General features: G+C 41.1%; 1 protein-coding gene across 2 annotated transcripts in view; it reads left to right on the top strand.

Annotated features, from left to right (window-relative positions):
• Positions 1-26,437, top strand: part of cwc22 (CWC22 spliceosome associated protein homolog) — a 114,476-nt gene that overhangs the window by 15,163 nt on the left and 72,876 nt on the right. The window contains exons 2-3 of one of the 2 annotated variants that reach the window (XM_041200432.1): positions 11,185-13,700; positions 21,693-21,877. In XM_041200432.1, coding sequence (XP_041056366.1) covers positions 11,185-13,700; positions 21,693-21,877 — 2,701 coding nt within the window. Of the gene's footprint in view, positions 1-11,184; positions 13,701-21,686; positions 21,878-26,437 lie in introns of both variants that reach the window. The other variant, XM_041200431.1, reaches the window with a different exon arrangement.

Below are 26,437 nucleotides of genomic sequence, written 5' to 3'. Positions count from 1 at the left end.
TCCGTTATACAAGCACATGCGTACACACCCTTTCTGGTCTAGTTTCCAGTTTCTGTGAAGCAGAGTGGCCACCCTGGGGTAAGGAGCCTGTACAACAGGCAGGCAGTACCAGAAATGCAATAAAGTTTGAAGCTGCCACTCACCTTCCAGAATCAGCCACATGACCTCCTGGTTTTTCCCACATTAAGTAAGTGACTGATTACACATGCCGGCCTATGCCTGCTCCAAGTTGGCGCACCGACATCCCAGGCCTACTCAAACTCAGCACTAAATGTGGTTTCTATTGTTAAAGGGCACTTAGGGCTCACCGTCCACCCATTGCTATTTGGCAGCATCGATCCTGTGGGTCCAGGCCCCTCCTGCCAGAGCATTCTCTCTACAGTTGCCATTGCTGTCTCAGAGGAAGGGGAGCTCGCTATCCCATATATGATCTCTGCAAGCCCATCAGGGACCATGATCCACGGTTTGCGAACCCTTGTCTTAAAAATCCCCCGTTGTTCAGTTACAGTTTTTCCTATCTGACTTTGGTCCCATTTTACCCTGGCTGGCTCCCTTCCCATATCACTGAAGTTCTACTTTGGACTGTTTCTTGCTTCTCTCCATTATTAATCTAAACTTTATATGATGGTCACTCTAACCAGAATTCCCCCACAGACACTTTGGGCTCACTGTCCACCCTTTGTTGTTTGGCAGCATCTATCCTGTGAGAAGCTGAGGTTTTTCTCTTGGAGCAAAGGAGATTTATGGGAGATTTGATGGAGGTGTACCAGATTATGACTAGCTTAAATAAGGTTGACAAAAAGCTGTTTCCATTTGCTGATGGAAAAGGATGAGGGCTCACAGGTTTAAGGTTTTCAGCAAGTGTTGCGGGTGGATGTTAGGAAGAGTTTTTATGCAGTGAATGGTAATAACATCAAACATACTGTCTACAAGGGTAGTGGAAGCAGGGATAATTCATGAGTTCAAAAAGAAATTGGATGGGCACTTGAGAGAAATAAAGTTGCAGGAGTACAGGAACTAGATTGCTGCATAGAGAACCAGTTATAGACTTGATGGGCCAAAGGGCCTCCTTCTGAATCATAATGCCTCTATGAAATAAGGTCAGTCAAAATCTGGCTGAATTACTCGGCCCATCTCTCTTCCCAGCACCAGTTTCCCACCACAGTGCCTCTTTCCTAGTTGGACTCGGACATAATGTTCAAGGAAATTCTTCTGAACACATTTCAGTAATTTCTCTCCCTCCTTATCTTTTCTCTAACATTATCCCAATCGATATTTGGGAAATTTGAGTCCCCAAGATCACCATTCTGTAGTTCTAGCAAATCTCTTTGATTTCCCTGCAGATTTGCACTTCCATCTCTCTCACTATTTGGCATGTGATAGTATTTTTTTTTTTTTTGCTTATCAATTCTAAACGGTTTATACCCCCTCAGGGGCATCCTCTCTTCACAAAACTGCAATGTCTTCCCTAATCAGTACTGCCACTGCAATTCCCTTTTTTCCTTCCCTGCTTTTTTTCTGGACACTTTGCATCCCTGAATATTAAGCACCCAGTCCTCATCATTTTTCTAGATCACATTCCCACCTAGCTATTTGTGCTAGTAGTTCACCAACCTTGTTCACCAGATTTTTTGTATTTACGCACATGCATTCGTAACCTTTTTGTATTGCCCAAAGTCCTTCTTAGTCTGCTCCTATCTAGTATGGTACTACTTCCCTCTCTGGAGCTAGCCAATGCTCTTGCATCTTTACGCACCTTATTCCTTTTCTGCCTCATAATGCTGATGCCCATTCCCTGCCCAATTTAGTTTAAACTCTCTCCAACCACAGTCATGAGCCTTGCCACCCTGTGGAGGTGCAAATACTCTTTTGAATAGGTGACTCCTGCACCAGAAAAGGTCCCGATATGCCAAGAACCTGAAGCTGCCCCTCCTGCACCATGCCTTTCAGTCATGCATTGATGCTTTGTAACTTGTGAGTTCTACTCTCACTAGCGTATGACAGTAGGAGTAATCCAGAGGTTATTACCTTTGAGGTCCTGCTTTTAACTTTGTCCCTAGCTTCTGAAATCTAACCAGAGGACATTGATATCTGTCCCCTCTATGTCATTGGTACCAGTGTGTGCCAGAATTTCTGGCTGACTTCATTCTGCGTGCAGAATATTTTGAACCCCCTCTGTGATGTGCTTTACTCTGGCAGGCAACACACTATGCGGGATTCACAATGATGGTTACAGAAATGTATATCTGCCCTCCTAACTAAGGAATTCCCAATAATAACTACATTTCTATTCTTCCTTGTTCCTTCCTGTGCAGTCCCTTCTACATTGGTGTAATGGTCTAGACTATGCTCTTTCAAGGTGTCATCACTCCCAGCAGCCTCAAATGCTGAGTGCTGGTCCCAGCAGTCTCTAATATTAGAAGTGAGAAATTCACAGTTGGTCTGACTTAGTATATTTCTGTACTTTCTTGGAGCCAGATGGTGGTGCTGTTTTACCACTTTGAAAATAAAAATTGCAGCTTACGTCCAGTGGTAAAATGTTGCTTCTGGAATATGTCTCAATGCTCCTGAAAACCCCATACTTTTCACGTTAAGAACTGAAGCAAGGAGTTCACAATGCATCTGGCTACATTTGTAAATAGCTGACATCGCTTGATTTTTGAATAAATTGAGCCAGTGATCCTTCTGCCCAAACTTCAAACAGATTATATAGTTTGTAGATTACAAATAAGTATAGTTCAACTGGCTTGGCTGAATAATAAAATGTTAATAATTAATTAACACAATAAAGATTGCAGTACAGGTGATGTGTTGTGACTGCAGAATGTGGGTATTCCTGAACACCAGTGTGATCCAAGGCAAACACATCTGTAATAAGTGTCAGCGGCTTGAGTAACATTGGCTCAGAGTCATTGAGCTGGAGGCTGAGCTGCAGATACTGCAATGCATCATGTATGGGGAAACTTACTTGGAAATTTGCATCCAGGAGGTGGTTGCACCCCTGAGGAGAGGGTCACCTGATTTGGTGAGTGGCCAGGAGCAAGAGGGTGTGACTGCGAGTGGGTGGGGGAGTTTGACTCAATTCTCTGCAGCTGGGAGTTTGCGTACAGACAGCTGTGTTGCCTGCCTGGTACCAGGGTTTGGGACATCTGCTCGGGGTTGGAGGGGAACTTGCAGTAGGAGGGGAAGATCCAGTTGCTGTGGTCCATGTTGGTATCAGTGACATACCTAGGACTAGGAAAGAGATTCTGCTTAGGGATTATGAGAGCTAGGGGCTAAATTGAAAAGAAGGATCTCAAAATAATAATCTCTGGATTATTACCTGAGCCACAAGCAAATTAGCAAGGGGTAAATAAGATTAATGAATGTGCGGCTCAGAGACTGGTGTAGAAATGGGTTTTGATTCATGGGGCACTGGCACGAGTACTGAGGAAAGTGGAAGCTGTATCGGGACAGGCTTCACCTGAAACATGCTGGGACCAGTGTTCTGGCAAGTCGTATAACTTGGATGGTAGAGAGGGCTTTAAACAAAATAGCGGGGAGAAGTGATCATGCTAAAGGAGATGTAGTAAATTAAAGGGAAACAATGAGGTAATAGAGCAGAGTAGTGACTTGGGTAATGAGTGTGGCAGGAAGGGACAGAGAACACAAGCATAAGAGTGCACCAACAGATGAGGCCAGAGAGAGTGCAAAAATGGTATAAAGACAGTTAAAGTATCTGTTTTGTATGCAGCATTCACAACAAAATAGATAAATTGTTGGCACAGATGATAAAAATATATATGTAGAACCTGATAGCCATCAGAGACATGGTTGCAGGGTGACCAACGCTGGGAAATGATTGTTGAAGGGTATTTGATATTTGGAAAAGATAGGAGGCTGTACGTCGCAATGACTGGTGGATCGTATCAATCCGCATATCCCAGCCGCTGTTCACAACAGGCAAGGTACAGACTGTACCCAACCAGCCTGTGTTTGCAAAACTCAAGACAGTGTCCGGCATTAACGTGATTTCACAATTGTTCAACACTTGCTAAATAATTCTGTGTGCTAAGAATTGCGCTGACAACCAATTTAAGATTGTCAGTTGTGCTCAGTGTGGCGCATTTGTGTGTACAGGAAGCTATGTATATTAATACACAGGGCCCTGTTCTTTGCAGATAGAAAGAACGTATACACACATTGTGCCTATTTCAGCGAAACAAAATAAGTGACAGTCATTTGCTGACTTATTCCTAAGGGCAATGCCTTGACCAATCGGAGTTAAGCTGCCTGGTTTAAATTTCAAACACTGCTTGGCAGTTAACTCTCAGTCACTGTCACTGGTGCATTCTCCATGGCAATGCCTCTTATCAGAGTCCACTTGCCAGCCAATCAGCACTCTCTTCTTATACATTAATAAATTTTTGCTTTCCCCTTATATTGGTATTCTTGCAGAATGTCATGATGGGTGGAAGAGGAAAAGTTTCATCATGCCTTTTAGGGGAGTCTACAGGAAGAAAAAAGTGGTGCACATAAGAAAGATTCCGCAGTAATCATGAGTGACTTGAATCTACATGTAGATTGGACAGATCAGATTGACAAAGGGAGCCTGGAACATGAGTTCATCAAGTGTATACAGGGCAGTTTCTCAGAGCAGTAAGTTCTAGAACCAACCAGGGAGCAGGCTATTCTAGATCTGGTAGTGAGCAATGATTAGTCAGCAGGATTAATTAATAACCTCATGGTAAAAGAGCTTTTAGGTGACAGCGATTATATCTTGATAGAATTTCATGTTCATTTGAAAGGGAGAAGTTTGGCTCTAACTCTTGTGCTTTAAATCTGAATAAAGGCAATTATAAGGTTATGAAAGCAGAGCAAGTTAAAGTGAACTGGAAAACTAGATTGAAAGGTAGGACAGGAGAGACGTAGCGGTAGCAAAGATTAATCCCTTTAAGAAAAAAGACACAATCTGAGAAGAATGCACCATCCGTGGCTGAATAAAGAAGTTAAGGATTGAATTGAAACACTCTACCAATCTGCAGAAGTTATGGTAGGTCAGAAAATTGGTCAGATTTCAAGAACCAGCAAAGAATGGCTTAAAAAAAAAGAGGGGTAATGTTGAGCATGAGAGAAAGCTAGCTAGTAATATAAAAACAGATAGTCAGAGCTTCTACAAGTATTTAAATAGGAAAAGAGTAACTAAAGCTATTGTTGGTCCTCTAGAGTGAGAGAGAGTGGGGAATTGGTGGTGGAAAATAAGGAACTGGGGGTGTTCAAGAGTATTTTATGTCTGTTCACTGTAGAAGAGTTAGAAAACTTCCCAAAGCTGCTTGAAAATCAAAAGGTATGAGGATTTTAAAGCAATCACCATCACCAGGGAAAAGATGCTAGGAAAACTATTAGACCTTAAGGTTGGCAATTCCCCAGGACCAGGCGGCCTGTACCCTAGGGCCTTAATACAAGTGGCTACAGAGATAGTAGAAGCATTGGTTATAATTTTTTCAAAATTCCTTTGATTTTGGAATAGTTCCAGTGGGTTGGAAAATAGTTAATGCAGCACCTTTATTCAAGAAAGGAGAGTGCCAGAAAACAGAAAACTGCAGGTCAGTTAGCCTAACATCTGTAATAGTTAAAAACAAAAACAGAATTACCTGGAAAAACTCAGCAGGTCTGGCAGCATCGGCGGAGAAGAAAAGAGTTGACGTTTCGAGTCCTCATGACCCTTCGACAGAACTCATGAGGACTCGAAACGTCAACTCTTTTCTTCTCCGCCGATGCTGCCAGACCTGCTGAGTTTTTCCAGGTAATTCTGTTTTTGTTTTGGATTTCCAGCATCCGCAGTTTTTTTGTTTTTATCTCTGTAATAGTTAAATGGCTAAAATGCATTAGTTAGAAAATGATAATGTGATCAGACAGAGTCAACATGACATTGTGAAAGAGAAATTGTGTTTAACTAATTTATTAGTTTTTTTTTGAGTAAGTAGTTAGCAAGGTGGATAAAGGGGAATCTGTGGATGCAGTCTACTTAGATTTCCTAAAGGCATTTGATGTGGCACCTTATCAAAGGTTCAAGATCTCATGGTGTAGGGAGCAACATATTAGTACACATAAAGGGTTGCTTAGCTAACAGGATGCAGAGAGTAGGGATAAATAGCTCTTATTTGGGTTGGCAAACTGCAACTAGCAGCGTGCCTCAACTGTTTACAATTTGGATGAAAAGATGGAATGTATGGTTGCTAAATTTGCCGATGACACCAAGAAAAGTAAGAATGTAAGTTGTCAGGAGGTAGAGTGTCTGCAAAGGGATATCGACAAATTGTGAGTGGACAAAAGTTTGGCAGATGGAGTATCATGTGGGAAATTGTGAACTTGCCCACTTTGGCAGAAAGAAAAGAAAAGCAGTATACTATTTAAATGGAAAGAGATTGCAGAACTTGGTGGTACAAAGGGATCTGGGTGTCTTGATAAACTAATCACAAGTTAGTATGTAGGAAAAGCAAGTGACTGCAAAGGCAAATGGAATGTTGTCATTTATTGCAAGGGGAATGGAATATCAAAGGGACGTTTTACTGCTGCTGCACAGGGCACTGGTGAGATCACATCTGGAAAACTACATGCAGTTTGGGTCTCCTTAATTGAAAAAAGATACATTTTTGTGAGAAGCAGCTCAGGGAGGGTTCAGTTGACTCATTCCTGGGATGAAGAGCTTATCTTATGAAGAAAAGTTGTACAGGCTGTGCCTATACCCAACTGGAGTTTAGAAGAAGGAGAGGTGATCTTACTGAAACATATAAGATCCTGAGGGGACTTGATGGTTAGATACTGGTAGTATGTTTTCACTTGTGGGAAGACGAGAACTCGAGAACATGGTTCAAGAATAAGAGGTCTACCTTTTAAGACGGGGATGAGGCAAACCCTTTTCTTTGATTGATTTTAGTCTGTGGGATTCTCTTTTACAGAGATCAGTGGAGGCTGGGTCACTGAATTTGTTCAAGGCAGAGTTAGATTTTTGACCAACAAGGAAGTCATGGGTTATGAGGGCAGACAGGAAAGTGGAGTTGAGACCACCAACAGATCAGCCATGATTTTAGTGAATGGTGACCAGGCTCGAAGGGCCTATTCCTGCTCCTAGTTCATATTTTCATATGACTGTTAGTGTTTTCACATGGAGCTATATATGGATATGGGTTTAGTTTGTATTAGAGCATCTAGTCTAAGCTTATGAGTTTAAAAATTGAAGGTAATTATGTGTACATTTTTAAACAAGGTAAAAGAAACTTGCATTTGTATAGTGCCTTTAATGTTTGCAATGTATTGAAAACTGAAGTTTATTTTTTATTCATTTATGGGATGGGGACATTGCTGGCAGCAGACACATGGGAACACCACCACCTGCAAGTTATCCTCCAAGCTACTCACCATCCTAACTTTGAAACATATTGCCTTTCCTTCGCTGTTGCTGGGTCAAAATCCTGGAACTCCCTTCCTAACAGCACTGTGGGTGTGCTTACAGCACATGGTCTGCAGTGGTTGAAGAAGGCAGCTTGCCACCACCTTCTCAAGGTCAATTAGGGATGGGCAATAAATGCTGGCCTAGTCAGCGAAGTCCACATCCTGTAAATGAATTAAAAAAATTCTTCTGCTGCTACTGATGGCGCACAGTGCCTCCATTGGTGCCCAGTCTTGAGTTGCTAGATCTGTTCGAAATCTATGCCATTTAGCACAGTGGTAGTGCCATACAACTTGATGAAATGTATCCTCAATGTGAAGATGGGATTTTGCCTCCACAGGAATTATGTGCTGGTCACTCCTCCTACAGATACTATAATGGACAAAAGCATTTACAGCAGGCAGGTTGTGAGGATGATGTCAAGTATGCTTTTCCCTCTTGGTTCCCTCACCACCTGCTGCAGATGCAGTCTAGCAGCTATGTCCATTAGGACTTGGCCTGCTCGGCATGTTGTGGTGCTACTGAGCCATCCTTGGTGATGGACATTGAATTACTGCACCCAGAAAACATTCTGTGCCCTTGCCATCCTCTGTGCTTCTCCCAAAGCCTGTCCCTCATCTACAAGGCACAAGTCAGGAGTGTGATGGAATACTCTCCACTTTCCTGGATGAGTGCAGCTCCCACATCACTCCAGAAGCTTGACACTGTCCAGGGCAAAGCGGCCTGCTTGATTGGCACCAAATCCACAAACATTCACTCGCTCCACCACCCACGCACAGTGGCAGAAGTGTGTGCCATCGACAAGATGCACTGTAAGAATTCACCAAGGCTCCTTATTCATCATCTTCCAAACCCACAACCGCTACCATCTAGAAGGCCAAAGGCAGCAGATAGATGGGAACACCACCACCTGCAGGCTCCCCTCCAAGTCACTTACCACCCTGACTTGGAAATATATCGCCATCCCTTCACTATTGCTGGGTCAGAATCCTGGAACTCCTTTCCTAACAGCACTGTGGGTGTACCTGCATCACATGGGCCACAGCAGTTCAAGAAGGCATCTCACCACCACCTACCCAAAGGCAACTAGAGTTGGGCAATAAATGCTGACCCAGACAGCAAAGCCCACGTCCTGTGAGTGAATAAAAAAAAGTGGTGTTTAATGGAGGAGTACTCATTCATCAGCTGAGTGGGCGGGGGGTACAGTATGTGGTAATCAGTAGGAGATTTCCTTGCTCATGTTTGATTTCGTCTCCTCAAGGACCATGCGGTGGTCACTCCTACTAGTACTCTCTTGGAAGGATGCATCTGCAGCAGACAGATTGGTGAGGATGAGGTCAAGCATGTTTTTCCCTCTTGGTTTCCTCACCACCTGCTACAGACCCAGTCTAGCAGCTATATCATTTAGGACTCGGCCAGCTTGGTCTGTACTGGTTCTACCAAGCCACTCTTGGTGATGGACCTTGAAGTCGATCACCCAGAGTGCATTTTTTTGCCTTGCTACTCTCAGTGCTTCCTCCAAGTGGTGTTCAATGGAGGAGTACTGATTCATCAGCTGGGGGGTGGTGGGGTAGGTGGGGGTTGGTGGGGGGGTGCGGGGGGTGGCAGTACATGGTAATCAGCAGGAAGTTTCTTTGCTCATGTTTGACTTGATGTGATGAGACTTCATAGGGGCTGGAGTCAATGATGGGGATTCCCAAGGCAACTCCCTCCTGACTTTATGCCACTGTGCTGCCACCTCTGCTGGGTCTGTCCTTCCGGTGGAACATGGCATAGCCAGGGATGGAAAAGATGGTGCCTGGGACATGATCTAGAAGGTATGATTCTGTGAGTATGACTATGCCAGGCTGTTGCTTGACTAGTCTGTGAGACAGCACTCCCAAGTTTGGCACAAGTCTTCATATGTTAGTAAGGAGGACTTTGCAGAGTCGACAGGGCTGGCTTTGCCATTGTCGTTTCCGGTGCCTAGGTTGATGCTAGGTGGACAGTCCACTTTCATTCCATTTTATTGACTTTTTAGCAGTTTGATACAACGAGTGGCTTGCTAGGCCATTTCAGAGGACATTTAATAGTCAACCGGATTGCTGCAGATCTGGAGTCACATGTAGGCCAGACCAGGTGAGGATGGCAGATTTCCTTCCCTAAAGGACGTTAATGAACCAGATGAGTTTTTATGACAATCAACAATGCTTTCATGGTTGACTTTTAATTCCAGTTTGTTATTGAATTCAAATTCCACCAACTGCCATGATGGGATTCGAACCCTGGTTCCCAGAGCATTACCCTGGCTCTCTGTGACAAAACCATGACACCACCACCTCCCCCCAGCCAATGAATTACTTCTGAAGTGTAATTATTGGGATTTTGTAGTAGATATGGCAGCCAATTTATGCAATACCAAGTGCAACAAACAGGAATGGAATAAATGTTCAAATAATATGTTTTGATGGTATTGGCTGACTGAATAGATTTTAGCCAGGACACTAGCGAAACTTATATACCTTGAATAATGCAGTTGGATCTTTTGTATCTAGCATTATATGTCGACATCTGAAGGACTATGTCTATGACAATGAAGCATTCCTGCAGTTCTGCACTGACTTGTCAGCCTAGATTATGTGGTCAGTTTTTCTGTGGTGTTTGAACACAATCTTCTGACTTTAAGGGAAGAATGCTGCCACTGAGCCAAGTTTGCACAGAATTCATTGTTCATAAAGATGTTGGATTTTTTGCTGGTCTGAGGAAAGATACCATGAAAAACTGTTACTTTGATCTTCATGATGTTTGAAACTTGCATATTTCTGCACAAGTCTTTTTTTTTTGACTATTTCATGTGATATGCATTGTATAGCAATAGCAGTTCAGTCCATTTCTATCTCTGTCATACGTCCAATGGAAGAAAGCTTTTGCATCTCACTGTTAAAGAGAAAACAGATATTCACTGTGGTAGGGAAATGGGTACGAAGTGATATATTATGATCTTGCAGCAAGTTCGCTAAACCCATTGGAGTACATTACATTATACTGTATAGTTCTTTTATATATGAAACTTCCTGTACAAATGTGACTGGAGAAATAGATTTTGCTTTAAGGTTTTTCTGTATACCAAAAGCAAATGCTGAGCACCGCTCTTGAATTTGTTCCTGTTGTGTTTATCCACCTAGTCAGAGTGTAAATATAATGTTAAGTTCAGATTTTGACATCATTAGATGACGGGTCAACTAATTGCCCTGACACCTGGATTTCAGTGATGCCCTTCTTGACACGATGAAATTCTATTTTCTCTCTTGACTTGAGGATTGTATATAAAAAGAATTTGGACATTAACTCAGTTGTTTTTGGATATGCTGCATCTGGCACAGAGTTGTCTGGAAATTTGTTTAAATTGCTATTATCCAGGTAATCCCAATCACAAAAGCCATAAAGGTAGGTACGGGGTAAAAACCTGCCTTCATATAGATTCTTGCCAAACTTCGCAAATGTTTCAAAAGTACAAAGGATTCACAGATTGTATATTTGCGCTGCAGAGCGTGCACTGCTGAGACTTGAATTATGGTACATGATTGGAGCAGAGTTAGAGTTTTTATTGTCCCATTTGATCATGATGCACCTAACCAGAATGTGATGCTAATGCATGGTCTCCAAAACAGAAAATTGATTGGATATGGGAAGTTACTTTTGGAAAGTCTGTCATGATTTGAATTCTAAGATAGCTATTACTGGTATCTTATGGAACTCTCTTCTTTCTCCAGGGACAGCAGCAGTGACAGTGATTCCAGCTCATCCAGTAGCAGCAGTGGCAGCAGCAACAGCTCTTCCAGCAGCAGTTCAAGCAGTTCAAGTGGAAGCAGCAGCAGCAGTAGTAGTAGCAGCAGTAGTAGCAGTAGCAGGAGTTCTTCTTCAAGTCCTCAGGATAAAAGAGGCAGATCACCAAGGAATACCAGCAGGAGAAAAGAGGAAAGACACTTTGAGAGAAAAGACAGAATTTTCTCACATGGGGACCATCGGATGAGAATATCAGAGCGTGAAAGAAGGGATGAAAAGCCTGCCATCAGGGAAGAGAGAAGCTCAAATATCAAACAATCAGGCCGGTCCAGGGATAGAGGGCCAGAGAGTGACAAAAGACGACGCTCTCCGGAGAGTTCTTGGAAAGAACCTTCAAGAAGCCGTAGTCCTCAGGAGATAAGGCGACGGTACAGTCCAGATTCAAGAAGCAAAATTGGGGATGATAGGAATAGAAGACACAGAAGAAAATCTAGTAGTCCTTCTCCTAGACATCAAAGGAGGGAATACAGGTCCAGTTCCAGAAGTCCTCATCGGTTATCAAGGAAGGAGGGTATGACTTCAAAGTTTAGTAGATCAGAAAAATTTGATAGCTACAAAAGAAGTCCAGAGAGTCGGGACAAGAGAATATTCAAGGACACTCATCCAGCAAGTAACAAGAGTTCTTCACAGCTAGAAGAAAGTTCACGTCGAGCGCAAACTAGAAACTATAGTCCTTCGAGGTCAAGGCAGTTTCATTCTCGTCTTGAATCAAGAGAGAAAAGCAGAGATGGCAGAAATCCAAGGTCAGACAGCTCATCTCGTAGCCCACAAATAGAAGATTTAAAAAGTTCAAAGAGTCCTGATTCACATTGTTCAAATCTAAGACATGACTCCCAAAGATACAGTAAAGTAGTTGAGTCTGACTTGGGGAGAAGGAAAGAAGAATGTATTGTTACACAAGGGAGAGGGAATACTTCTGAAAGTCCAGATAGCAATGAGCCAAGCATTCGATCACCAAGTTATAGAAAGCAATCACAGACTGCAGTAAGCTCTGTTAGAGAATGTTCCAGAAACAATAGCCCTGATGAAAGTACAAAGCAAAAATCTCCAAGTCCCTCTTCAAGAAGTAGAGCTGATGAAAGTGAATGTACTCCTCGAGCACAGCAACAAAAAATGGATGGTTCACCCTGTTCAAGTGAAAGAGAACTGCAGAAATCAGGGTCTGAAAGTCCCAGATCATCCCATAGTGAAATCCCTGATTTTCAAAACAGAATAGTTCTACCAGATAGTCGAGAAGAAAGTAAAACTTCTACAGAGCAGGAAAAAGACAACCAAAAACCAAGTCCTGATCGAGGGAAGGAAAATTGGCCTGAAAGTATTCATTCCACAAGCAAAAGGACTCTGTCCTGCTCTGCCACAAGTTCTGGGAAAGATCTACCTGCAAATCTGAGTAATGATGATTCAAAATGTCAAGACCTTGATTTGGGGGAGAGCAAAAAAGATAGAAGTAGAAACTCTTCTAAAAGTTCAAGACGAAGATCATCTAGCACCTCATCATCATCGTCATCCTCATCGTCCTCCTCTACTACCTCTTCCTCATCGTCATCATCATCCACATCATCTTCATCAACATCCAGTGAAGAAGAGAATAATGATAAACCAAGCTCTGACTTAGAACAGCCTACGTCACTGCGCAAGCATGAGAAGAAAGGATCTAATTCAGAGACTTCACCACTGCACACAAATGCAAATAGTGAGAGAGGAAGTCCAGATGGTAAGGAAGAGAAGAGGTTTCAGGACTTGGAGTCATCGAATGAAAAAAGGATGCTTTGTCTTGCAGACAGCACTAGGAAGATCCCTTCTCGAAGTCATAGCCCTTTAGAAGAGCATTCCCAGTGTCCAACTTCATGTGATACCTTATATGGAAATTTGATATCTGCTAATGAAATGCATAGTCCTGATGGAGTATCTTCAAGTGAAAAGAAACCTGATTATAAAACTGATTCAGACACGTCAGTATCTTCTCCAGTTAGGGTTACACCCAGTTCTCAAAAAAGTAGAAAGTCTCTGTCAGATACAGAAAGAATAGATGAAAGGAGCTGTCAGAAAGTAAGTCCTGAGAATAAGGAACCAGACAGTACTTTGTCATCTGATCCAACAGATGACAAGAACCTGCATGCCATAGAAAGCTCTGAGATAGAAAATTCAAATATCCAGAGCCCACATATATCGAGTCAAAGACAGCAGAGCCCCATTTTGGACAGCGGAGATGGAAAGGAACAAACTAATCTTCAGAAAAAGAGGCAAAGGTCATCATCCTCTGAGAGGATGGTTGGTTCTGGGTCTGGATCTGAGTCTCCTCGGGAACCTCCTCATAAAATAACATTGAAATCTAGCAGTCCTGTTTCTGGTTTGAAGAAGGCGTCAGGATTTTCTCTTTCAGTTTCATCACAAGAGCAAGAACAGGAAGAAAATGAAAGCAAAAGACCAAGCGACATGTCAGGTACAGTGCCTTTTCGATATTTTTTATTCATTTATGGGATGTGGGCGTCACTGGCTAGGCCTGCATTTACTGCCTACCCCTAATTGCCCTTGATAAGGTGATAGTGAGCTGCATTCTTGAACCACTGCAGTCCATGTGGTGTAGGTACACCCACAGTGCTGTTACAGAGGGGGTTTCGATGCTGGGTGGTCTGTCTGGTTGCATTCCTTTTTGACTTAGGTTTGGTAGAACTGAATGACTTGCTAGGCCATTTCAGAGGGCATTTAAGAGTCAACCATATTACTGTGGATCTGGAGTCATGTAGGCCATTGGATGAGTAATTCAACATGCGAAGCTTAGTCATTGAATTAAAAATTAACATCGGCAGCAGTGGGTTTGTATGTTGACTTTTGAGTGATATATTAGAGTGATTCTCTGTAAATTGAAACGATTTTAAAATAGAGTATCGTAGGGAATCAAACAACACTGTTAAGGCCATTTAATTTTTCATTCCCACAATTATCCAGGACTAAGAAGGGTAAATTTTCTTGTAGAACTGAAAAATATGTACAACAGTAATACACGGTGAAAATGAAACGTGTACTCATAGTATGTTGTCAAAATGAAGATAATTGTCCACTTAATCACACACAGAACTTAGTTTTGGAACTTCAAAGACAAAAGCATGTGGGCCAGATCTTTTGTTAAAAGTGATGAATGTTGAGACGCCCTTCACTGTTGTGCTTTAAGACTCATTGGAAGTCCTAACTTGTGCACATGCACTGTAATTGCCCATGAAATTTAAACTTCAAATGAGCTGATTTGTGCTGTCCAGGACCCTTGGCGAATGTCTCTTATGCTGACCTCGGTGTTGGTGAAATGGGCTTGATATGCACTACTTTTCCCGGATATTTAGCAAGAATTGTTAAACTATTTAATCTCTGGTGTGATTTAATGATTAACAGCATAGCTCAACCACCAAACCCAACATTTCCTACTCCCCTCCCCCAAACTGACTTTTTTCCCGCCCACCCCTCCCCAATTTTCCCCCCAATACTACAACCCACTCCGTCAGCCTGACTGCCACTCAGTCACCTACTCGCTCCCATTCACTTAATTACCCACTTCCCGAAACCTTTGGGTTCTTTAAACACGGTAGTTGATGTCCTAAAAAGGAGGCATATCCTCTGTACTGCACCCAAATGCCACTGTTCCCCTTGGATGGCTGTGCTGAAGCTTTGCTGTTGCAGCTGAGACAGGAAATTCTGGCTGGAAGCGCACACAAAGGTCTGGTGCAGCTATCTTCAAAATCAGCGGTGACTACCCTAACATTGCTACTGACCGAAATATCTGGGCCAATGTGTTTAATTTTAGTTCAAGTAAATCAGTTTAGAAATGCAGTATATCAGCCTTTTGTTTCAACTTAATATAGCATATCATTAACTCAGCGAATTAAGTATTATAGACCTTTTCAACTTTTTAATATTGTGGCTGGAAGCCATTATGCTGTTCTCGTGTAAAAATGCAAGCTGTGAAGGCTTTTGAAGTAAAGTGCTAAAGCATATCAATTCCACCTTGTACTGTGAGATGACTCCACAGAAGATGCTCATTCTTCTATTTTGCTTCACTATCAGCATTGTTCAGCTTAGATCTAGTATATACACATTTGCTGTTAAACTACACTTATTTAAACTGTCCCAACTGTTAAGCTTTTTGAAGTGTACTTGAATATAGCTTAATTCTCCTATTTGCAACCTTGTGATGTTCTAACTTCTGTTCATGCTTCTAGAAAAACTAAGGCCAAAACTTTACCTTTGGAGTTTATTAAGATTCAAACATAACTTGAGGTAATTATGACCCTCAAAATCACAACCACACAATCATTGCTCATTGTGGTTGGTATCTTGATTCATGATATACTAAGACCTTTACCCAAATAAATGGTTTCGATCCCCAAAGAAATCGATAACTTTTTAAAAATAAAATTCCAATGTCCATTTGATAACTGAAATGATTATATGACAAGATTTCACATTTTAAGACTTGAACTATAACAGACTAAAAGCACAATTGACTAATTACTATTATTGTTGCATGCAACTTGTATTTAACCTACAGAAACAGAACTTTCCCTTATTACTTCTAACACAACTGAAAACCCATCTCACAGGTTGTTCTGACATGGCAGTTGTGTGCTAGACAGACCAAACCCACAAGGGAAACTTGGGCCATGCTATTACAATTTGCAGTTTGATTTTGCAATTTGTACTTATTACGAGGAGATGTGTGCACTGAATTCAGAAGCCATGAACCCACTAAGACCTTTTAGAGATTTTAAAAATGAAATTAAAATATTTGTTAACTAAAGAAAAGATTTCAAGCACATACATAAGACTACACTTACTACTATAATAAATCCTAAAATTCCTAATTAACCCGACTCCCAATTACACAGTCCAAAATAGGTTTTAAATTTAAAAAAAGCCAGCAAGTGATTCCATTTGACAGTGAAATTCCAGAAGCTTGTCTCCAAATTTAGCTACTGGACACAGCAGGCTTATGGACAAATGGCTGGATTTTTCCTGAAATCTGTTTCACACACTCCTGTTAGATCTTGCATGGCCTCCCAACATAGCCTTTCATTCTCCTTTATTTATGTTTCTTTCTCTTTAATATGTAAATTCCATTGTTTCATATGTATTTGGAACTTTACCTTTCCCATGATATAAAATATTTCATCTTGCCAATATCGTCAGTAACCTTTGGGAAAAATAACAACTGTTTCTCACATGTCGGTGCAGACTCGATGGGCCAAAAAGCCTCTTCTGTACTGTGTGATTCTGCGATTCTGTTTAGCCTTGCTTATCTGGCTAGTTGTAAACATCTAACATCCCGTTGAAATCCAAACAACCCCATCACCTATCTAAAAATGCAAATTTCCTTCACACCTTACGTGCTAAGACCCCATCCTTGGTTATTCATTAGTATTTCAGGTACATTTCTACACCTAACTTTTGATAATTTCAAGCTTGCAAGGTAATTAAATCACACAGACCTAACCATCTACACTCACACCCATAAACCTACTTTACAATAAACCAGAATAATATTATGAAAATTATTATACTTCTGTAACAAGGTATACTTTACGCTATCCCTTAAGTAATCATTTAATTTTCCCAGACCCAATTCAAAGATTCTTAGCTCCCGAGAGTTTAGTCCTGTTCCTTTCCCAGCCTGGCAACTTTAAACCCTAGAACTGTCTTTCATGGTGACGGTTTTTCCTCATGTAAGCTAGGTGAATCTTCCAGTCTCTTTTCGAATCTTCACGAATTTGGTCTTTTCAATGCGGACATGAGCTCCCACCCGTGTTTCTGCAAGGTGAACTGAAGCCTCTAGCTGCTTTCTGTCTGTGTATTTTGCCTGTGTGAGTTTTCAGGGACATCTTAGAAATGCTTCCCTTCTTGAAGCCCATCTCCTCAGCAACATGAATCACATGGGGCCTGTATCCATGTAAAAATGCTGATTGGCTATCCTTTAGACCCCAACACCTTTCTATTTTGGAGGTGAATGGATGGTTTGAAGTATAACCATTTACAACCTGGCATTTAGAACACATCCCTGGAGACTAGCAGTCTAGCCAGTGTAAACACAGATGCTGCTATCAATATCTTCAAGTGTGAACACCTTACACTTTCCCAGTGAAAGAACTTTTTGATTTTTAACAGTGACATCACCCGGGCCTGTTGTTAGGTGAACTTCAGGCAGGGCGCATGACCCCTTTCATTTGTCCCATTTTACCCTAAATTAAAACAGCCCAAAAACAGAATAATCTTATAGAAATTTATATTTGTAACATTGTGTATAGCTTTCAGAATTAATACTTGGTATATTTCCAATTTGGCTGAAAAATCTTCCTTCTCTTGATTAGCAACCAAATAAATAAAAAGGGTTCTTTATGTAACTGAATTTTTCCTCCTCGGGAAATAGTTTATGGAGAATTGACAGTAAAGAGACAATAAAGAAATAGGCTATTGGACCAGCTGGTGCTTATGCTCCACAAGGGTCCCTCCTGCCGCTCTATTTCATCTGTCCCTATCAACATACCCCTCCATTTCTTTCTCCCTCATGTACTTATCTAGCTTCCCCTGTAAGATCTGGACTTCACTCTAGTCTCAACATTGTAATACTCAAGTCAATTACAGTTATCAGAATGCCTTGGGAAAGTTATCTAAATGGACCCTGCAGTTTCTGAATAGCTACAGACCACTCCGGGTACAAATATGTTGTCACAAGTTTCAAGAATTTATTATGTTAATTGTAATCAGTACAAAATTACAACACTTAACAAAGGTAGTGAATCATTCTGTTCACTCTGGAACACTGGCTCTCGACTTCCGGTTGACTATGGCCCTGCCTCTCGTTCTGTTGACCAAAGTCTAGTTTGTTTCTTCATATTGTGTTGTGCGCCGAGCCAAAGAAAGTTGTTGCTTATTAACCCTTGCTAGCAACCTCCTTTATGCTTGGTCAGTAGCACCCTTTAGTTCTGATTGGCCCAAACAGCACATGATCAGCCCCTGATTGGCTAATGGTGTATGATCAATGTCTTAATTGGTCTCTTAAGAGTGATGGTCATCTATTGCTAAAATTTCCTGTTGTCTCTTGATTGGCCCTCCTAGGTATCAGTTACTTGTGGGACTGTCCCTCTCATTATAGATTTTTCGGTTATTTCATTCAATTTTACAACTTCCTTCTAAGATAATGAGGTCCTTAGGATAGGTTCAGTGTCTTCTTATTTGAGATAAGAAAACATGTGATGTCTAGTAACACCAGACTCATTGGTCCCAATGTCTAATTGGTGTATCGGTATCAATATTGTATGTACTGTAGAACTCTCATTAAGGCAGGCACTTATCAGTGTGTTTGGTCGAGATGACTACTTTGCCATTGTATGTTTTTGTTGTATCTGCCAGAGCTTGGTGAAAGTTAGTGAAAAATACAGAGTGGTACATGGCCTTGCAGAAATTACAAAGTTACAGAAATTACACAAAGTCTATATGAAATCAGTGCTTAAAAGTGATTGGTGTGCCAGGGTTAGGGTAACAAGATTCACTTAAAAATATAACACGACATATTCAACTAATACCCATTCCTCACTAATAAAAGTCAAAAGAACTACATAGCTACAAAGGCTAATTGCAGAACTTAATTCTAAACTTACCAAATCAAAGATGGTCACTTACTGTATAGGCAAGTTACTGTTTTTTTAACATCACAAGTTAAACTGCACTGATTTAAGGCACAAAGCTGAATCTTTTAACACTCTGCATAATAGACCTTTAAATTTAGAGAATTTAATGAGTTTTAATTGCTAGATGGTCTCAGACCAAACATTTCAACCTTGACATTTTGCATCACTAGCTTGGGCCATATGGTTTTACTCATTTGTCAGTTGTGAGTGAGATGCTAACAAAGACCAAATCATGTGATGTGCAAGTGTCCCACAATTCAGCGTAATATCATATTGGGTTAATATACTTTGGTTACTTGATTTCTTCATACAACTAAACTAATGGTAAATAATTATCAAAGTTAAAATTTTCTGCACCCTTTCAAATGCATCTAATTGATTCACCTCAAGTTTCTTTCACACCCTACTCAATGCTTGGGTAAAGAAATTTCCTCTGAATAGTGTATTAAATTTATTGACTTTGTTGGGCTTATTGCCCCTGGTTTCTTCGTGTCGACCCTTTCAAACCGTTCCCTAATTTTTAAGAGCTCTATTAGATCACCCCTCACCATTGCTTTTCCAGAGCTAGAGAGTCGCAGCCTGTTCAGCCTTTCTTAGTAGTTGTAATCTCAGTTCAGTTATCTTTAAAAATCTTTCTGCACCTTCTCTGCACTGGTGTAGTGGGGACATGGAGACAAGAACTGTGCACAGTACTATATGTGGCCTAGCCAAGATGAATTGTACAATGACAACTTTGTTGTACCACCTGTTTTAGACCTTCACCTTGAAAGAATAGATTTATTCTTGAAGTATTCAATCAATGATGAATTCAAAAAATTAACTTTTTCTTCTTAATATGCTTCTAATTAAAAAACATTACCCATTACTCCACGGTTTTTGTTCATGACTGTTTATCTCAATTTAGGACACTTCAACCAAGAAGATTAAGTTGCCTGGTTATTGAAACCTCTGATTTCTGCTGTGTGGTTGGGTAACAATGACATGTCTTGAGGGGGGCATAACATGAGCTAATCTGTTTGGAGTTAACTTCTTATAGACAATTGGATGCAATGGTATTTCAAGAATAATGGCTTGGATTTTGCAGATGACAAAACTGTTAGTATTCACCGTCATTGCTCCACTGAAACTAACAGCAACATTTTGAGTCAGCACATGTGCAAAGTAATGCAGAAATTCAGAATTTATCCAGAAACACCCCTAGACTACAACCAATGCACAAGTTAAATTGACAAGAATTTCCATACTTATGCTGTTAATCTCAATGTAAAAACCCTTGCAAAAAATATACTTTGTTGAAGGAAGTGGAGCTGGGTTTTTAACTGCGTCCGAACTTCATAATTTCTGTTAAACGCCCTCACTGGCTCCGAAAAGCCAATTTAATATTCTTAGAATGTCAAATTTCTCCATGATAAAAATTCCACATTAAAAAAATGTTCAGTTTAGCTTTCATGTTAATCCAATCATAATCACTTTTCATTATCTGAAAATTTAAATTAAAAGCGAAGGATGTTAAAGTGCTTTTAACTTCCTGGTTTGCTCTCTGCAAATATTTGAATGTGATTAGCTGCTTACCTGCTTCCTAATATCACTATCGCTGCACATCACGACATCTCCTTGACTCCAGATCTAACCTGCCACTGAGAAAAGGGAAAAGCATGCCAGTGGTGTTCAATGTCAGCAGCAAGCCTCCTTGCATCATTGCTGACTGCAAAACCTGGGCTGTAATCTCAGTACTGATTTTGGAACTGACAATTCAGTTGTTATGAATGCCAAATTGAAGTGTTTAGTGGTTTTGGCATGTTCCATAGTGATTCCATTGTGGCAGTTCATTAGTGTAGCAATGTAGCTTGAATTAGAATAGAAAGGTTCATTGCAATTTCGAAAATTGAATTCCCAATCTTGGTCGATTCATTAGTAACAGGATAAGTGGAGTCAAATATTTCGCCTTCAGAGGCGCAAGGTCATCATTTCTTTTTAATCCCAGTCAGTTTACTTGTTTGGCGAGGGCATAGATAGTATACAGAAAAGCGATCCAAATTTAGGAGCTTATGGTATTCGGATAATTTATTCGTTGAATTTGATACTAGTAGAGTTGAGATTGAATCGTGGTCCACCACTTCCGCAAGATGGCTACAGAAGCTAGAAATCATGTTTCAAACTCTCACTTTAAAATGCCTCAAAATTTTTAAACATTTAAAACCAGTACTGTTAATTTGACTTGTCATTTTTCAGATGCCTATACCGCAGCAGAGTATCCAAGTTCCTCTATCCCATCATTGTATATATTATCTTCATTTATGGACGTGGCAAATTCAATTTGTAAACCTCATCTTTTTTGTGTAGAACATCATGCCTGGTTTACAATGTCCTTGCAAAGTCAGAACAAAACTTTAAACTGCAAGTTGGCTGACAATTTTTTTTTGTTTTCAAATGAAAGGAATGTAATGGGAATAAGTACTTATTACCTTTTTTGTAATCAACCCTCTTCCTTGAAATGTGACTATGTTTAATATGAACAGAGAATACTTCAGAAAGCACTGTAAATAGATTAATCATGTAATTTGAATCAATTTGATAGAAATGTAGTTAAAACTTGTAGCAAGTTCTATAGCTAATTATAGGAAAATGAACTAATTGTTTTTAACCATTTACCATTTCAGCAGTTAATGTATGTAGCTTTATTTAGCTTCTAGTTCAGATTGATTAAAGTGTGATGCAAAAAATGTAGTCATAAATATTTTTGAAATTTTGGTCAGGTACAGAAATGGCTGAGACCACTCAAAAGGACGATGGTGAGACCATTCCTACCAGTGAAGGCACCAGTAATTTGGAGAAACCTGTGAATACAGAGGATGGGGCGATTTCAGGGAGTTCAGATAGCGAGGAGAGTGCAGCCAGCAGTGGTACAGCTGTCCAAAAAATGAAAAGCAGCGTTGTACAAATTCAGGTAAGATTATTAGTCAGTCAGTCTGAATGCTTTGTGAGGCTACAAGTACCTGAAAACAATTGGCTTTCTTAAAGAATTGCAAATGAATTATCCATGTGTGTTTGCATGAAATTTCTTTGTCCCTGTTACTGGACTGACGCACTTGAATTTAAGCCTTGTAACTCAGGAAGCCCAAGCCACACACCACTTAGAATAAAGTTGGAACTGTTGAGTGACCTGGTCCCCATGTTAGGCAACATTGTTAACGGGATTCTCTTCGAGTATTGTCTCTCCTTTAAATTTGCTGTCATGACCCCTTTCCTCAAAAAAACCTTGGCCCCCACCATCCTTGCAAACTATTGCCCCCATCTCCAACTTCCCTTTACTCTCTAAAGCCCTTGAACATGTTGTTCGCTCCCAAATCTGTGCCCATCTTTCACGGAACTTCATGTTTGAATCCTTCCAATCACATTTCTGCTCCTGCCACAGTACCGAAGCAGCACTTATCAAAGTCAAAAATGACATCCTATGTGACTTTGTCTGTTGTAAGGTATCCCTCTTCACCGTCCTCAACCGCACTGTAGCCTTCTACACCAGTTGACCCATAATTCTCTCCAATGCCTCTCCACTGTCATCCAGCTGGGTGGGATTGCTCTCATCTGGTTACGTTCTTATCTGTCTAATCATAGCCAAAGTATCACTTGTAATGGCTTCTCTTTGCACTTCCCCACTCCTAGCTCTGGTGTCCTCAAAGGATGAATCCTATTTCTCATTTACATATTTCCTCTCAGTGACATCTTCCGAAGCTGTGTTATTTTTCACATGTACTCTGATGACACCCAGCTCTACCTCACCATCACCTCTCTTGACTCCTCCACTGTTGCCAGACTGCTTATTACACATTCAGTACTAGATGAACAGAAATTTCCTCCAATTAAATATCATGAAGACTGAAGTCATTGTTTTCATTCCCTGCTTCAAATTCCATTCCCTAGCTACCGGATCCAACCTTCTCCCTGGCAACAGTCTTGAGACTAATCCTGTCTGTTTGCAATCTTAGTGTCATATTTGAAAGTGAGATGAGCTCCAAGCACACATTCTCACCGTCACTAATATCACCCATTTCTATCTCTAAAACATCACCCTACTTGGTCCCTGTCTCAGCTGATCTGCTACTGAAACCCTCATTGAAGTCTTTGGTTTTATATAATTATTTTTCCAAGCGATATGAGTAATTGTTGCCCATCCCTTGAGAAGTGGCAAGTAAGCTACTGCCTTGAACTGTTGCAGTTCACCTGGTGTAGTTGTACACACAATGCTGTTAGGAAGGGAATTCCAGGTATTTGACTAAATGGCAGTAAAGGAAGTGACAATTTAGTTCCAATTCAGGGTGGCGTATGCCTTGGAGGGGAACTTGCTTGTTGTGGTATTCCCATCAGTCTGCTGCCCTTGTCCTTCTAGTTGGTAGTGGTCATGGGTTTGGAAGGTGCTGTCCAATGAGGCTTGGTGAGTGGCTACAGTGCGTGAAAGTTCAAGATACTGGATGGGGTGCCGATCAAGCAGCCAGCTTTGTGCTGGATGGTGTTGAGCTGCATGATTATTGTTGGAGCTGCAGTTATCCAGGCAACTGTGTCTTGTAGATGGTTGAAAGGCTTTGGGGAGTCAGGAGGTAAGTTACCTGCTGCAGAATTCCCAACCCCTGACCGTAGTCAGTATTAATAAAGTTGATTCAGTTAAGTCTCTGCTCAACGGTAACCCCTAAGATGTTGATATTTGAGGTTTTGGTGGTGGTAATGTCATTGAATGTAAAGGGGAGAAGATTCTCTCTTGTTCCAGATGATCATTGTCTACTACTTGTATAGAGCAAGTATTGTATACTTGCCACTTATCAGTCTAAGCTTGAATGTTGTCCACGTGGGCACGGACAACAATATCTGCCATATTGGGCTAAATTTTCATGAGAGTCTGTGAGACTCCATGAGGGGGTGAAAGTGGTGGCTGGGACCTGATTCCAGACCCCATTCCTGGGTTTCTGATTTTCAGCAGAGCCTCCTAAGGGTGTGGGCAGGTTAGTGTCATGGGCCTGCACTCCCGACCTGGCCAGCTCCATTGCGGGAATAGAGAGTCCCCATCATCTGCAATTTTTATGGAGTCGTGCCAGCTTTTTAGAGAGTTGTGGCATCTCAGATTTCTGTGAACCATAGTCTGCATGAGGGAGCCTTTTGAAAGGTAAGTTGAAAAGGTCCTTCTCATGCCCACACCCCCCCCATGCCAAGGTATGTTCCCCCCACCCACCCCTATGCTCCTCATGCCCGCATAGCAAGCTATGGCACTTCCATGCCCATTCACCCACTATGCACCACATAGAACTAATTAACCCTATAGTGTCAATAGTATGTGTAAAAAAAAAAACTTGTAAAAACAGTCATTTGTTAACTTTCCACTTTCTTAAAAGAAACTCATTTTTACTACAGGCCAATAAAAGCATTAATCATCCCTACCTTTTAAAGTATCAATAGCAGAAACTACAAGCACTTGAAACCTCTTTATCTGGTGTAAAGTACACATTATGCAATTAACGGAAGAGTTCAGAAAGCCAAATTGTCAGTCAAGCAATGTTTTCCCTGTGGCTCAGGTATTTCAGTACTCTAATGGATGTCTGGGCTCTCAGCCAAGAATGCATAAAAAGGCTTGGCTGAGAGCCTAGATACTCATTAGGCTGTTGAAACAGCAGCACCCTAGGGAAAGCATTGCTTGATTGACAGCTCTGGCTCTCTGATTTGTCCTGTCAGTTGCACAATATTCATTTATACAAAGTAAAGAAGTCTCAAGTGCTTGCAGTTTCTGATGTTGATTCTTTAAAGGGCCTGGATGTTTGACACATCTTCCTGTGTTTTTTTTTAAAAAAATGATTTTTTTAAAGAGGAAAATTATCAATGATTTTTTAAAGCATGTTTTTACTCATCCTATTTATACTGTAATGGTTCATTCGTTCTAGACAGTGTCTAGTAGGTGAAATGATGAAGTAGACCATTCTGCCCATCATGCCTGTGTCAGCCTTTTGAAACAGCTAACTTACTAGTCCCCACTCTCCACTTTCCCAATATCCCTGTAATTTCCCCCTTTAGATATAGTTATCCAACTCCCTTTGCTAAGTTATTATTGAAGTTGTCTCCACCACCCTTTCAAGCACTGCATTCCTGATCATTACTTGTTGTGTGGATCTTTTTCTTCCCTTATACCACCCTTGGTTCTTTTCCAATTCTCTTAAATCTGTGTCCTCTGGTTATGAACCCTTCTGCCACTGGAAATAGTTTCTACTTATTTAATCTGTCAAAACCATCATAATTTTGAATGTCTCCATCAAATATTCCTTTAACCTCCTCTGCACCAACCAGCTTCTAGTCTCACCACATAAATCCTTCATCTGCTACCAGTCTAGTAAACCTCCTGTACACCCTCTCTATAACTGTTTCCATTCTCCCTCATGTGTCATGCCCAGAATAGGACACAGTACTCCAGCTGAAACTGTATAATTTCCTTGCTTTGTGTCCTACATGAATACTTATAGAGCCAAGGATCTCCTTTGCCTTTCTAACAGCCTTCTTAACTTAAACCCCTTGGTCCCTCTCTGCTTATATAATATCTCTTAATTCTTCCTACCAAAATTAATCAATTCACACTTCTCTGTAGAACTTCATCTATGTCCTCCTTAAGTCTGTTATTCTCCACCTCACTGTTTACTACATTTCTGATATTAGTTTCATCTGCAAACTTTGAAATTTGCACTGTATATCCAGGTCCAGATCACGAACATATGAAAACAGTGTTCCCACCATTGACTCCTGGGGACACCACTACAAACTTCCCTCGAGTCCTTGTCCCTGTTTTCTGTCTGTCAAGCAGTTTTGTATCCATGCAGCCAATAACCCTTTAACTGTTCTTGTTCTGCCCTTTAAGTTCTGGGCATGGCATTGTGTGACTTTTGAAATAAGTTATTTTGCCTGTAGAGGGTGGAGTGGTTAAATCTAAATTTATATGTTTTCTACAAAATCTAGAAGTACTTTTCTAATGCAGCTACTGAAATTTCACTTGTTTTTAATTCTGTGGTAACTTTTTTTGTTCCAAGAATAGGGAGTAAAATGTATTTTTAAAATCTGCAGGCTTTCCACAGGGCAATGCCCTAGGTTCTACTATCTTGGGCGTGGAAGTGCTATAGCTTGGCATGGGGGGGCCATTAGAGGGTGAGTGAGGAGCATAGCTTGGCATGGGGTGGGTGGAGGGTATGAGGTGCATGGGTGGGGCATTGGGAGTATGTGGGGCTTCAGGGCTCAAGGGCCTTCTTTCATTAAAACTGGAACAAAGTCCCACAGCACTAAGGCAAGCTTTTTAAAGAGGCCATGTCGGAACCCAGCAGCCCCTGTGCCTGCCTCTGAACTATTTCCCGGGTTGGCTGGCTCAGCTACAGTTTGCACCTGCGTCCGTCCTCCGTCTCCCCCTCCACACGCACACACACACACACATACAAGAATGAAAATCCCGCCTTTCCTGGAACTTTCTCCCAAGGCAGGTGGGCCAAGC

The sequence above is a fragment of the Carcharodon carcharias genome, chromosome 12 (assembly GCF_017639515.1).
Source record: "Carcharodon carcharias isolate sCarCar2 chromosome 12, sCarCar2.pri, whole genome shotgun sequence".
Lineage (NCBI taxonomy): Eukaryota > Metazoa > Chordata > Chondrichthyes > Lamniformes > Lamnidae > Carcharodon > Carcharodon carcharias.
The sequence above is the reverse complement of the archived record's forward strand: the minus strand, read 5'-3'. Positions and strand labels throughout refer to the sequence as shown.